The 13,236-nt window shown below is 41.1% G+C and overlaps 1 protein-coding gene across 1 annotated transcript in view; it reads left to right on the top strand.

The window, feature by feature from the left end:
* TDRD12 (tudor domain containing 12) overlaps positions 1-13,029 on the top strand; it is a 35,593-nt gene extending 22,564 nt beyond the window's left edge. Inside the window, exons 22-32 of the mRNA XM_033157106.1 lie at positions 1,386-1,485; positions 2,766-2,953; positions 3,581-3,791; positions 3,974-4,066; positions 5,135-5,304; positions 7,512-7,699; positions 10,185-10,239; positions 12,155-12,253; positions 12,483-12,596; positions 12,677-12,830; positions 12,916-13,029. Coding sequence (XP_033012997.1) covers positions 1,386-1,485; positions 2,766-2,953; positions 3,581-3,791; positions 3,974-4,066; positions 5,135-5,304; positions 7,512-7,699; positions 10,185-10,239; positions 12,155-12,253; positions 12,483-12,596; positions 12,677-12,830; positions 12,916-13,029 — 1,486 coding nt within the window. The remainder of the gene's footprint in view (positions 1-1,385; positions 1,486-2,765; positions 2,954-3,580; positions 3,792-3,973; positions 4,067-5,134; positions 5,305-7,511; positions 7,700-10,184; positions 10,240-12,154; positions 12,254-12,482; positions 12,597-12,676; positions 12,831-12,915) is intronic.
* Positions 13,030-13,236: the final 207 nt, after the last annotated feature.

Below are 13,236 nucleotides of genomic sequence, written 5' to 3'. Positions count from 1 at the left end.
CTAGACGAAAATAATTTGTTCTGCAAAAATTTTCATCTAGCGGGTTTTTCGTCTTGCGGAGCGGCAATGACAGCCGCGCTCCGCAAAACGGAAAAAAAAGACGAACATTTTTCGTCTTGCGAGGCAGCCCCATAGACTTTTTCGTCTAGCGGGGCAGCCTTCCGCTAGATGAATGCCTTCGTCTAGTGAGTTTTTCGTCTAGCGAGGCATTCGTCTAGCGGGGCACCACTGTAATTCAAACCCAGAAATCACGGGAGAGAGCTGGAGAGTCATCAGGCTCACAAGGAGACCTTCCCTGGAGCCCAAAGATGACGTCAGTGAGGATGGAGGAAGCCCAGAATAAACCAGAGGTGCAGCTGCATTTTCTTTATGCTGCTCAGCCTAATAGCTGGATGTGGGGGGGGGGGTAGTGCTTTCCTGCACATCCTCCATCCTCCTGCCAGCCCTAAAGCTTCAATTCTAGTTGTGGATATTTTTGGATACAGTATTTTTGGTATGGATTGAAGAGACAGCAACTTGGACTACCGCAATACGCTCTATGCATAGCTGTCAACCTTCCTTTTTCTTGCATTGGGAAACGGCCATAGCTGTCAACCTTCCCTTTTTTGCAGTAAAAACCGGCACTGGAATAAGGGAATTTCCCGCAAAAAAGGGAAAGTTGACAGCTATGGCTCTATGTGGGGCTACCTTTGAAGGTGACCTGAAAACTACAACTTATCCAGAATGTGGCAGCTAGACTGGTGACTGGGAGTGGCCGCTGAGACCATATAACACCAGTCCTAAAAGACCTACATTGGCTCCCAGTACGTTTCTGAGCACAATTCAAAGTGTTGGTGCTGGCCTTTAAAGCCCTAAACAGCCTCGTCCCAGTATAGCTGAAGGAGCGTCTCCACCCCTATCGTTCAGCCTGGACACTGAGGTCCAGCTCCGAGGGCCTTCTGGTGGTTCCCTTGCTGCGAGAAGTGAAGTTACAGGGAACCAGACAGAGGCCCTTCTCTGTAGTGGCGCCCACCCTGTGGAACGCCCTCCCATCAGATGTCAAGGAAATAAACAGTTGTCTGACTTTTAGAAGTTTTTAATGTTTGATGTTTTATCGTGTTTTTAATATTCTGTTGGGAGCCGCCCAGAGTGGCTGGGGAAACCCAGCCAGATGGGTGGGGTATAAATAATAAATTATTATTAGCAGTAGTAGTAATAGTAATTATTATTTATATAAAGGGTGCTTAGAGGGTACTCCCCACTTAGGTGCTTTCACTTGTGCCAGGAACGTAACCCCTGCGTAAGTGAGGAATCACCTGTATTCTTATCCGCCACCTGTATTCTTGTCACCTTCCTGGCATTTGCTCTCTTAAAATACTGAACTCTTTTTATCATTATTCTGTCAGGAATAAGAAACGCTGTCCAGATCGACATCGAGTTAGTTTACAAATAGATATGCTACAAAAGGTAACAAATGAAACTTTGCCTGCAACTGGAAATGTAACGGTAAGTTAGTAGTACGGCTTCGTTCTTGTATCTTAAACATGCTGTATCTATCTTCTGGTGGAAGAGAGTTCAGGCCCCAGAGCATGAAAGAATCAGTGCTCCAGATTTCTTTTGATCCGCTGATCACAGATCTTCTGCCTTCCCAAACTTCATTTTACATGATAAAATGAATTTTCCTCTTCCACTTAAAATCTTTCACAGATGATTTCCCCCCTCCCTTATAGCTGTTTATGCTGGCAAAAGTAAACTGAGTTTTCTTTCTGGAAACTGGACTGTGTTTCATAGGCAACACTGGGGAACTGGAGCAGCAGTCTTTTTAGTTACTGTAGGACAGGCATAGGCAAACTCAGCCCTCCAGATGTTTTGGGACTACAACTCCCATCATCCATGACCACTGGTCCTGTTAGCTAAGGATGATGGGAGTTGTAGTCCCAAACATCTGGAGGGCTGAGTTTGCCTATGCCTGCTGTAGGAAGATACCTTAGATTTTCCCCCAAATTTTTGGAGTACCTATGGTTGCAAGCTGCTATGTATAAATCAAAATAGACACAGGCCTTATCATCACTGTTGTAGTATATTACTCAAATTAGATGTGAATGTGGAAGATCCGTGTTGTTAACAATCCATCTGCTGCAATCAGACCGAGAGTCGGGAAGAGCAGCACTCAGTCTGATTTTAAGCTCCAGAGCAGAGTGCAACAGTCAGGGGGCTCAGACTCTCACAGCCCTCTTTCAAGGTACTGTTCCCACTTGGGGAACTAATGCTGGAAGAGAGCCTGGCTGAGAGGTTTGTTGACTGGAGATACAGTGAAGGAAGCCTTGGGGGGATGCAGTCTCTCTCACATCCTCCTTTTCTCCTTAAAATGGACCACTTTCCTTACTTGCACATTCTGTAGAATTCCAGTAGGTTTGGATAAAACATACAGAGGTCCTTCACTTGCATGTAGTTTAGGTCTCAGAGACTCGGCTCATGTGGGAAAGAGGGAAGGGAAACAATCAGAGAAGAAGAGGTTTGTTAAAAGTGCCAGAAACGAGGCCAGAACATGAGAGAAGTGCACCCTCTACACATGCAAGGATGTGGTAAAACCTTTTGGAATGTTTATTACAATATATGTTTTACATGTTGGTATGAGTTTTCTTGTTTGTTATTATTGCAATCTGAAAAAGAAAAGTGCTGGAAGCAGGTGAATTTGAAACAAACATTTAAACCCAGTGACTTGGGAATATGCCTATTTGCTAATGTTGCAGCACTCCTTTTCACATGTATTTTCCCTCTTTCAGATCCTTCCTCTTTTTATTGTGGATGCCACAAATTACTTTGGCCGCATTGTCAGTAAACAGAAAGATCCATATACAGCTCTTGCAGATGAAATGAATGCATACTATAAAAAAGCTAAGAATCTTGTCCCTGCTGACCCATTGGAGAAGCTAGCAATGTATGGATTACGTGAAGAAAACACTTTCCACAGGTAGAATGTTTCACTTCTTCTGCAAATAAATTATGGTATAATCTAGCCTAGTGCTTTTCTATGCCAGTAAAAGCTATTCAGACCTAGGCACAGAGATGTACAGCTAACAATATAATCTGTACAACATAATTTGTAAATGTTCAATATATTTCTGGATGGATTGCTTTATACAGGCTTGCTTGTATCCCCCACTACTTTCCTTATGGATGCCCATGGGATCATCTGGGAAGCACGTAGCCTCAATATAACTTCCATAAAAAATGTAAACACAAATAAACCTTTAAAGATAGATTTGTGCTGGAATGGCTGGTACTGGGGGAAGAACTGTGTGATCCAAGTTCACTGATGTCATAGGCACTGTACAGTGGGTGCCTGTGAAGTCATGAAGTCTCATTAGCAGAACTCGCCAACAATGTTGGTGCTACAAGGAAGGGAGAATTGCATTTTACCAGCAGAACTGAACTGCAGTTTTAGTCCTAGATTTCTTGAAATCTGGAAGGAAGTTTACGAGTATAGCATCACCTCTTAAAGATAAAACTTCTATACAAACACATAAGAATTCTGTTGGTTTAACTTACCTTATATGTTGGAATTTTTTTAATTCCCTTTTCTTCCATTCTGTTACAGGGTTCAGGTGCTTGAAGTACCACCCAAGGAAGAAAACTCTGTATTTTATAGCCTTCATATCAAGTATATAGATGAAGGCAGATTTGGTCAAGTTCAAAATTATAAATTGCTTAACTTACCCGAACAATTCCAAGCTTTGCCCCCTCAAGCAGTGGAATTTATTGTTTGTAGAGTTAAACCCATTGATAATGAAATGGAGTGGAATCCAAAAGTAAGTTTACTCCCTTTTCTTACCTTCAATTGTCTTACGGTACACAGAGAATTCGGTGCCAAAACTTGTTTCAATGATAGCCACCTATTGTTTTGTTTTGTTTTTTTAAAACAACTTTTTGCAAGTCACTAGCCTGTATTAAGCAAAGCATTTGATATCTGAGGATTTTTCTTTTTTGTTAGGTTACGAGATACATTAATCAGATGATCAGAGGGAAACCTCATGAAGCAAAAATAGTACTTGCTTTGGGAAACACAATTTGGGTGGATCCAGTGGTATGTAGCAAAACATTAAATACTTTATCTAACTTTATATATTTATTTATTTATCTAACTTTATTCTGAAGTGAACTTCTTTTAAGTTGGTACTGAGTCTTTCTTTCTTTCTTTCTTTCTTTCTCTCTCTCTCTCTCTCTTCTTTCTTTTGAATATGGGATACTTGGAATGTGGTATGAGATACTTGGTTTTCTCAGGTTTGCCACATTATACCACTTTGATCAGCACTTAAATCAGATGCCCCCAGCTAGGTGGTTGTATTATCAGGTGGTTATGCTGGGATATTATAGATTTAAGGACCGTGAAGAGAATTATTCACTGAGGTTTGGTTTAGAAGTCTCCAGCACTGTCATCTTAGTATTTTAACAATGGATAAACAGATTTTACAAATGGTTTCGAAAATCTTCCCAAACATTTGAGCTGCTAGTTTTTAGAGGAGACATTATTGACACAGTACCCTTTTCACAGTGGGCAACTTTGATTTTAAGAAGCACTTAGCCACCACATCTGTATTAGTGATGAAAACAATTTCTCTGGTGGGAGATTTCTGTGTCCAAAAGCACAGAAATTTTGGCAGGAATTTTTTGCAATCCTTACTGATCATCACAGAGTTATTGAAATAGAACTGGGATTAGCTTTGCTCTCTTTATTTAAAGGGTGCAGAAAGGATCTCCCTTGTAAGAATCTTATAAACCACCTCCTTGTGGCAGCACACATGCATCTGGGATTAGCAAGATGCAGACAGATGTACCATTCACAAGTGGTGTGATAGGGTATGGTACTTGGTTTTGACAGGGATGATCAGTAAGGATTGCAAAAACTTCCTGCCAAAATTTCTGTGCTTTTGGACACAGAAATCTCCCACCACAGACAGATCAATGTACCAATCTAAGCCATATCTAAGGGTTCAACTCTAGTTGATAGTTGCTGCAGCGGGGGAGACTGAGGAAGGAAGGAAGGAAGATAAGGAGGTCAGTTTCATAGTCATAACTAGGAAGTTTGAGGGATGAAGGAGCTGCAAACTAGTGGTGTGAAAGCAAATACAACTTATTCATAATTAAATTTCAGGTTTGTGTCACCAGACTTCTAGATCTGAAAACGTCTATTAATGAATACAATATTCGTTCTGAGATCCTGTCTACTGGAATGGGAATTGACAACCCAGAACACATCAGTGAACTCCAGAAGTTATATAGAGATGCTGAAACGGTTCAAGAGGAAAAGGACTTACCTGTATTGTAAGGGAGTGACTTCGATTTCTTCTTTTTAAATAATGAAGCTTTAAATTTTCAGCTAAGAAGTGTTGTGTGTACTCAGTCAGTCAGTTTTATTACGGCAAAAGCCAGCAGTACAAAGAATCATAAAATCATAAATCCAAACAGAGAAAAATTGGCAACAACATCACCAGAGATAAAACAATTACACAAAATTCAATAAAAGAGATTTACGCTTCTCAATAGCTAAAGTGCAGAATTTAGCCACATCATTTGATACTAGACTTGAAGAATCCTCCAGAAGATATTTTCGTAAAATTTCGGGGGAGGATTCCAAATAGTGTTGTAAAGGTGTAAATTTTGTTAAAAGGGGTAAAATATATCGAGCACGTTCTTCACTATAGAATTCACAAAATAAAAGGATGTGAGTAACGGATTCTACCTTGTTAGACGTGCAGGGGCAGAGACGCGCATGCATTGGAACCTTCATAAATTTGCCATACAGCACTGCTGAAGGCATTGTCTCGAAACGGGCTCTAGAGAAGGCCCATCTATAGGCTTCATTAGTGATATTAGTTAGATAAGGGGCCGCTGCAAAGTTAGGCCAAGATTTTAAACATCTATACTTCTCCGGGAGTAAGGCAGTTTCTTGTTGTAATTCGATATCATGAAGTCTCTGAGTAATAGTAATTTTTGCCTTATTTAAAGTTCCGTTAAGAAGATATTCTGGGTTTAGGCCAATTTGTTTGATCTTATTAGTTATTTGCATAAGCCAGGGGGGATAGGGGACTGTGGCCAGGAAGTGAGGTAACAATCCCTTTGGGTGGTAATGGATTTTCAGCCAGAGGGATATTGCTTGTTCCCATACCTTTAATTCCACTCTGGTGAGTCCTGCCTCTTGCCTTAACACTGAATTAGGTGTACTCTTTGGGGTACCAAATAAGGATCTTAAGAATTTTGATTGTACGATTTCGAGGATCTTGAAATTAGCAGAAGGGTTAATTAGAGAGCCATACAAGAGTTGGGCTAGAGATTTTGCCTGGAAGACTTTTAGGGCCATTGGGAGGAAGCCGGCGCCTTTCCTTCTGAAGACCCTAAGGATGGCATTTGCGCTTCTCTCTGCTGAGATAGCTGATGTAGTCAAGTGTGTTGTCAATTTGGCATTATAAGAAAAAGTTATGCCCAAATATTGGAAGATCTTAGTTTGTTCAATGTCATTTCCCTAAAATGTACTAAAATTAGAAGGTAACAGTTCAAGGACATATTGAGATCATAACAGAGGCTAAGGGATTGCATTAGCTGGCACTCTGTTCTCCTTAGTTTTATAGCACTTACATTTTAATAGCATATGTTTAGGTAGTTTTCAGGGGTGTTGCAGTATCATTCTCAAACTGGGGTTGATCAGTTTGAGCATTAGTTACTTGGTTTGATAATGGTTTTACTGTATTTTACAGTTTATGATGCGAGTCACCTTGGGAGGGCTATATAGTCCTTGAAACGCAATGTATAAATAAGTTAGTAGGGCTTTTGCCCTTGGATATATATGGACAAACTACTCTCGCTGTTCTGGTAACCTCTTTTTCAGTGGTTGTTGAGCTTTCACCACATTTTATCTGAGAGCTCTCCTTGTTTAATAGGTTCAGTTCCAAAACTTGCCTTGGTGTGGATCGTCTTGAGTGTCCTGGGTGGGTGTGGCTGGTTTCTAGTGTGCTGGAGTCTCAAATTAGTTTCTAAGGCTGAGATTGACTAGAGAGAGAAGGAAGCTTCCCTCCTAGGTGAGTCCTTTCCCAAGTGTCTCTGTGTTGATTCCTTTTTAAACCAGAAGTTTGGGGCAGGCTGTATTTGAGCAGGGAAAGGCTGTTTAACCCTTTCTTCTTGTGTCATTTTCTAACTCAGAATCAGTGTGCCCAAGCTTCTGTTGCACCCAAAGGTAAAAATCTTTGCACCAGAGGATTAAAAACTATGTGGGGAGTATGATTTTTGAGCTGGAAAATGACACAAGTAGAAAGTATTTCATCATCCTTCCTCATCACAGCCTTTTTCCATGCATACATTCTGCCCCTAGCTTGAGGTTTAAAAAAGCAGGAAGAACTGCAGAAGACGTTGAAGCCTAAATGTGCCTTATATTGGCTGAAGAACAACATCACTCAGTGTCTGGGCTGCTGCCCATCCAATGAGTAAAATGTTATTGTAAGCAAAGTGCAGTGTAACATCTCACACGCCCCTTTTAGGATAGATCCTCTGAAGTGTGGGGTGAGTGAGCAGGCTGCATCTCCTTCACAAAGCATCTTGGACCAGACTACTCTCAATTCACAGGCCTCCAAAGAACAAGCCTTATCCAATGTGCAGAATGATGTGCAAGAGGGTGACGTTATTACAAATCAGAGTTTTTCTCAAGAAACTTTACAAAATCACCATGGTAAGTATGCTGCCTTGAAAGGACCTTTATGGTTGGTTGGTTGGTTGATTGATTGATTGATTGCATGTGTGTGTTATCTCCAGATAACGGAAGGTGGCATACACGCCGCCTTCCATGTCCAATTTATCCTCACAACAACTCTGTGAAGTAGCTTATTTTTTTCCCAAAAGTTTTTTATTTTCTGAAATAAGAACATGAAATAAAAAACAATACAAAACAACTAAACAAACAAACAAAAAAGAAAAAAACTAACAACATCAATACATTATCATATTCCAATACATCTTCCTTAACATTGTCTTAAGGACCTCCTCACACCCTCTCCTTCTGCGTACATTGTATCTCATCTGTAGTAACCTTAAACCACATAAATCTAACCAATAGTATATACTTTTAAACCTATTCCTTTAATTCTGAATTATACTAGCTGTTGCCTTTTACTTCCGTCTCCTCTTAAATCTTTATTTTAACATGATTTCTTAAATAGTCCTTAAATTTCTTCCAATCCTTCTCCACCGCGTCGTCCCTCTGGTCACGGATTTTCCCGGTCATTTCTGCGAGCTCCATATACTCAATCATCTTCAACTGCCATTCTTCAACTGTCGGGATCACCTCTGTCTTCCAGTTCTTTGCTAACAATAACCTTGCTGCTGTCGTGGCATACATAAAAATTACTTTGTCTTTGGCTGGGATTTCCTGATTGACAATACCTAGTAAAAAGGCCTCTGGTTTTTTAACAAATGTGTTCTTCAACACCTTTTTAAGTTCATTATAAATCTTCTCCCAGAAGTCTTTTACAACTCTGTGAAGTAGCTTAGGCTGAGAATTAGTGACTGGTCCAAAATCACCCAGGTGGCTTCATGGCTGAGTGGGAATTACATGAAAAGAGTTGGTTTCGGAGCCTAAAATTAATATGCAATAGTTTAAAGGGAGCAAGGTTATAGGATGAAATTAAAACAAATATGGAATAACAAATATAAACAGCTGTTAATGCAACAAAAAACCTAAGAGATTAAGGATAAGGAACCAAAAGAAGGAGACAAATATTAAAGAATAGTAAAATAGGGGAATCCGAGAAGAATCAGTACAAACGAAAATATGAGATAAAGTTTTGTTATATACTGTTTTGTTTTGGCTTTGAAGTCTTCTGTTGTAAAGTTTGTACATAAAATGAATAAAGAAGTGTTACCCAGAACCCTAGCTTGCCAGGTCCAATACCCATCCCCCTGGATAGCAAAAGGTGCCAACCAAAATTATCATTCCTGGGGGCAAAGCATCTGCTTCAGGCAATAAAGTTTTAGACTCTTCGGAAGCCCATTGTGAACTGCTCATAAAGCACTTTGAGGGTAAAACTGCTCACCCATGTAGCAATCTTGATGCCACATCCACATTTACTGCAGTCTCCAGTGAGGTATCCACTACAGTATCTGCTACAACTTACTAGGATTTGTTTCAGTGGATGTGGATGAGGTCCTTGTGATGATGTAGCCAGCAACATGCCTTCCCATCCTCCTTACCTTATTAAGTTTGCCAATGAGATATGACCAAGTGGATCCAGGGTGTGGCCAATGCATCCTTGTGGGAGGGAGTGAAAGGGGCAGTGATCTGATGGGCTGCAAATTTCCCCTTTTTTCAGGAAAGTTGCAGCGCAACAATTGCAAGTAGTCTTGGATAAAAGAAATAGTCTTGAACCCATTTCAGTCTGGAATCAGGCCTGGTTATGGGACTTATTCAGCCTTGGTCACCCTAATGGATGACCTTTATCAGGAGAAAGATGGGAAGTGTGGCCCTGTTACTCTTTCTTGATCACTCAGTGACTTTTGAAACCATTGACCATGGGATCCTTCTGAACTGACTTAGTGCTAGGAACCTTCAGGATGGAGGTTTAGTGTTGTGGCACCTCCCCTTTGGAATGCTCCCGCGTTGAATATTAGACAGGTTGTCTTTTTGACACCTACTGAAGATCTTCCTCTGTCAACAAGCCATTTAAGTTAATCTTTTCCAGGCTGCATCTGTATTAGAATTGCTTTTAAGGAGTTTTAAAGATTTTTTGTTTGTTCTATTACTCACTGTTTGTGCCCAGGGCTCCTTTGGAAGGAAAAGCAGGATATAAATTTAATAAATGGAATTCAACATCATACTAATATGATCGTTCTGTCAGCGCACGCATTTCTGCTTGCTAGATGGAAGCACCCCCCCCCCGCGTGTGTTCTGGGGTGCAGGAGGGTACTACTGATGCTCCAAAGCCAATTTGGGGGTGGGCTAGTGGAACTCCCTGTGCTGGCTTCCACTAGCGCAAATGTTAGCTGAATCTGGCTCCATTATAATAATAATGAATTGCACTTAGCAGTTGCTTTTTTGTACAAAAAGTAACCCAATGCAGCTTGCCAAATGTGAAATCTTCCAGTTGCCCATATAGCTTTACTAAAGTCCTGGGTTTACAGTATGTGCTGTGTAAAATGAACTTGTTCTGTCTTTCATTTAGATGAAATGACTGCAGCTAAGAAAGCAGATGAATGTCTACAGCCATCTCATGAATGGTATCAATTTTAATTGTTTGGTTTGGAGCTTATGTTGTTCCCAGTCCCAATGCCTTGAGTGGGTAGCAGTGTTTTTTCTTTTCTCTCCTTCCCTATCCCAGACCACCAAAGGCAGTTTCATGCCATTCTTTGAAGAAGTACAGGCATGGACTTTGGCAAGCCTTAAAAGAAAGGGAACTCCAAAGTTTGGTGGGGGCAGCCTCTGTGAGTTCTTGTGGGTCCTTGAAGTACATAGTGTATTTCAATAAAACATTACCAAGGTTAGGCTGCTCTGGGCGTTCTAGGCTATCGCCACAAGCACCTGAAGATGCGCCATAGTGTTGGCACCATCTAAAGCCACAGAGCTGCTGACAGCACCCCTATATCAAGCATGTGTAGTTCAGCCTTGAAAATATGAAGGCCTGGGTGCTGATAGCTGGTTCTCTGGAGGTATGCAGAAGGATTCTAGAAAGCAGTGGGTTAATGCCCCCACCACCCAGAGAGGCAGGGACAGGTGAGGTGAGTTGAAACTGAGTCCTGGGCAGCTCCAAAGTGCTGCCCCTCTAGCTCTTTTCCTGGCCTTGTCTAGAAACAGTGTTCAAAACTCCCATTGTTCTAGGCACATTTTGCAACACAGAATTTCATTAGCACAAGCAGTTTCTGAGCTCTGGGCACAGTACTGAGCCTAAGATTTCAGATTAAAATTGAAGAGCAGAAGGAAAGGAGGGCCTTTTTCTGCCTCCCCACTTCCAGCTACCCTCTGAAGATTGGAGAAGGGACCCTCTTAAGAATATTAGGCGGTGGGCAGAGGAAGACTAGACCTTGTAGAAAATGAACATAATATTTTAGTTACAGTTCTTTTTCAGTTTTGTATTATTAAAAAAAACTCACCTAGACATTCCGTTGTTGCGCCAATAACCTAGGTTTAAGGTGCCATTTAGCTCCTAGCTTTCATATCTGTTTCTAACACTGTCTAGAAGGGGAAGCTTCTTTCACTTAGCTCTCTCATCTGTTTAATTGCTTAATTTCTCTATTCTTTAAGTTGTTCTGACAGTCTTCTTCTCTCCCATCTGCAGCTCTCATCTTCTTGTCTGTTTAATATGTCAAAAGTCATTTTTGTTATTCTGAATGCTTTTTCTTTTTGTCAGTTTGAATCTGCTTTCTCCCTCAGCTCTCTTAGGCATTGTTAGGGTTATTAATGGAAACAAGGAAGCCCAAATCAGGGCACCAGACCATCAGTGGCCTGAGACAACAGTCAGGGCCTCCTCTCCCCACCTTCCCTAGGGCTGTCTAAGGACATGGGCTCTGGGAGAAGGGAGAAGCAAGCAAGCCCGTTTAGGGAGCAATTGCTATCAGCTGGTCCTGGCAGGGAGCCCTCAGTGCCCTAAGAGAACTGATGGAACAACCCCACCTTCTCTGCGAGTCCTTTAGACCTTTGTATCCTGAGGTAGGGCAAGGAAACCCATGCCAGGGAGCAAGTACCATCAGCAGCTGAGAAGCCCATCAGTCAGTCAGAGAGGATTCCCCTGCATTATAGTTTACCACTTAAAAATACTAAAACAAAGAAATTGTATAAACTGCCTTGGGTCTTGGCAGGAAACAATTGCAATAAAAACATGGAACTGTTTTCTGGAGTCCTCCTGCACACTCTAGGAAAGAGCACCCACTCACTGTGTGTGAACCAATTGCCCAGCCTGTATATATGAGAAAAGTTTGGGATCTGTATGGTCTGTTATAGTTTTTTGTCTTGTGGGACAAGGGTATGTGTGAAAAACCAGCTTCAGCCGTATTTCCATTGCAGAGCATCGCCGGGAGGGGAGGCTCTTAATGGAGCTCCATCACCCCATCCCCGCCAATATACTTCTTCAGGCTCTTCTGTCCGATTTGGTCTTTTTCCTCTTGTAATGTTGATATTCTTTTCCACATGGGGATTGAGTCCAACCACAGCAGTTAACCAGGTGCTCCCAAGAAGCTCACAAGAAGGGCCCAATGGAGAATGCCATCCTCAGCTTTCCCAAGCACCTGCTGATCGGAGGTAGGCTGTTTCTGAAGAGGATGTGCCTTTATTGGCTGTCACTTTTGGCATTTTTTTTTTTCTTTTCACTTTTGGCATTATAAAGCCTTTTTACTATATGTCGTGGAATCGAGCAGCAGCATTACATGGCTTGTCAACTGAATTACTCCCAGGATATTGGAAATTCATATGTAGGAATTTGTATTTAAAAATCAAATCCATTTTAACCACTGTTTTTCATTTTTTTTAGCTTCTATCCATCAATAAAATGGTTTGAAAAGCAGGATGTTGTTGTTCTGAAGATAAAATTACAAAATATTACCAGCTACGACTGCAGGTTTTTCTCCCAGAGGATCATTTTCAGGTAGATAGGAAATATTTTACTAAAAAGGATAAAAAATGATTTGTTTCTGTTTTCAAACTAATATTTTAAAATACTGTCAGTGCTTCCGTAGAAGACAGATTTTATTTGGCTGATATGGAGCTGCAGAAAAATATCATCAAAGAAAAATCAGCTTGTGACCTTAAGAATGGTGAACCTGTGATTACCCTTGCAAAAGAGAAGGCTGAACCTTGGTGCAACTTGCTGAAGCACAAAGTAGGTTGGACATTCAAAAGTGGCTTATGGTTCTTAAAATATTTGCATGGTAAACTGAAGTATTCTGAAATGTTGCTTCCAACAGAATCCCCACATCTCCTTTGATTTTGATTACTTGGATTATTCTGAAGAAAGAAGTCCCTTTTCTACTGGTAAGCCACTAATTACATTTTGTGTAAACATTCCTCTACAGTCATAGGGCCACTCCTTTCACTTGCTTCAGAGGTAGGACTGCAAATTACTTCATGTTTGGTCCCCTTCAGTGAGAGGAGCCCCCTCACACACACACACACACACACCCTCTGCTTCTAAGCAGCATTATTTTCACAGAACTTGGATTCTTTCTTTTTCTTTGTCATGATAGCAACTACTGTAGTTCAAACATTTCTGTTCCTGACACTGATGA

Source organism: Lacerta agilis, chromosome 8 (genome assembly GCF_009819535.1).
Source record: "Lacerta agilis isolate rLacAgi1 chromosome 8, rLacAgi1.pri, whole genome shotgun sequence".
Lineage (NCBI taxonomy): Eukaryota > Metazoa > Chordata > Lepidosauria > Squamata > Lacertidae > Lacerta > Lacerta agilis.
The sequence above is the reverse complement of the archived record's forward strand: the minus strand, read 5'-3'. Positions and strand labels throughout refer to the sequence as shown.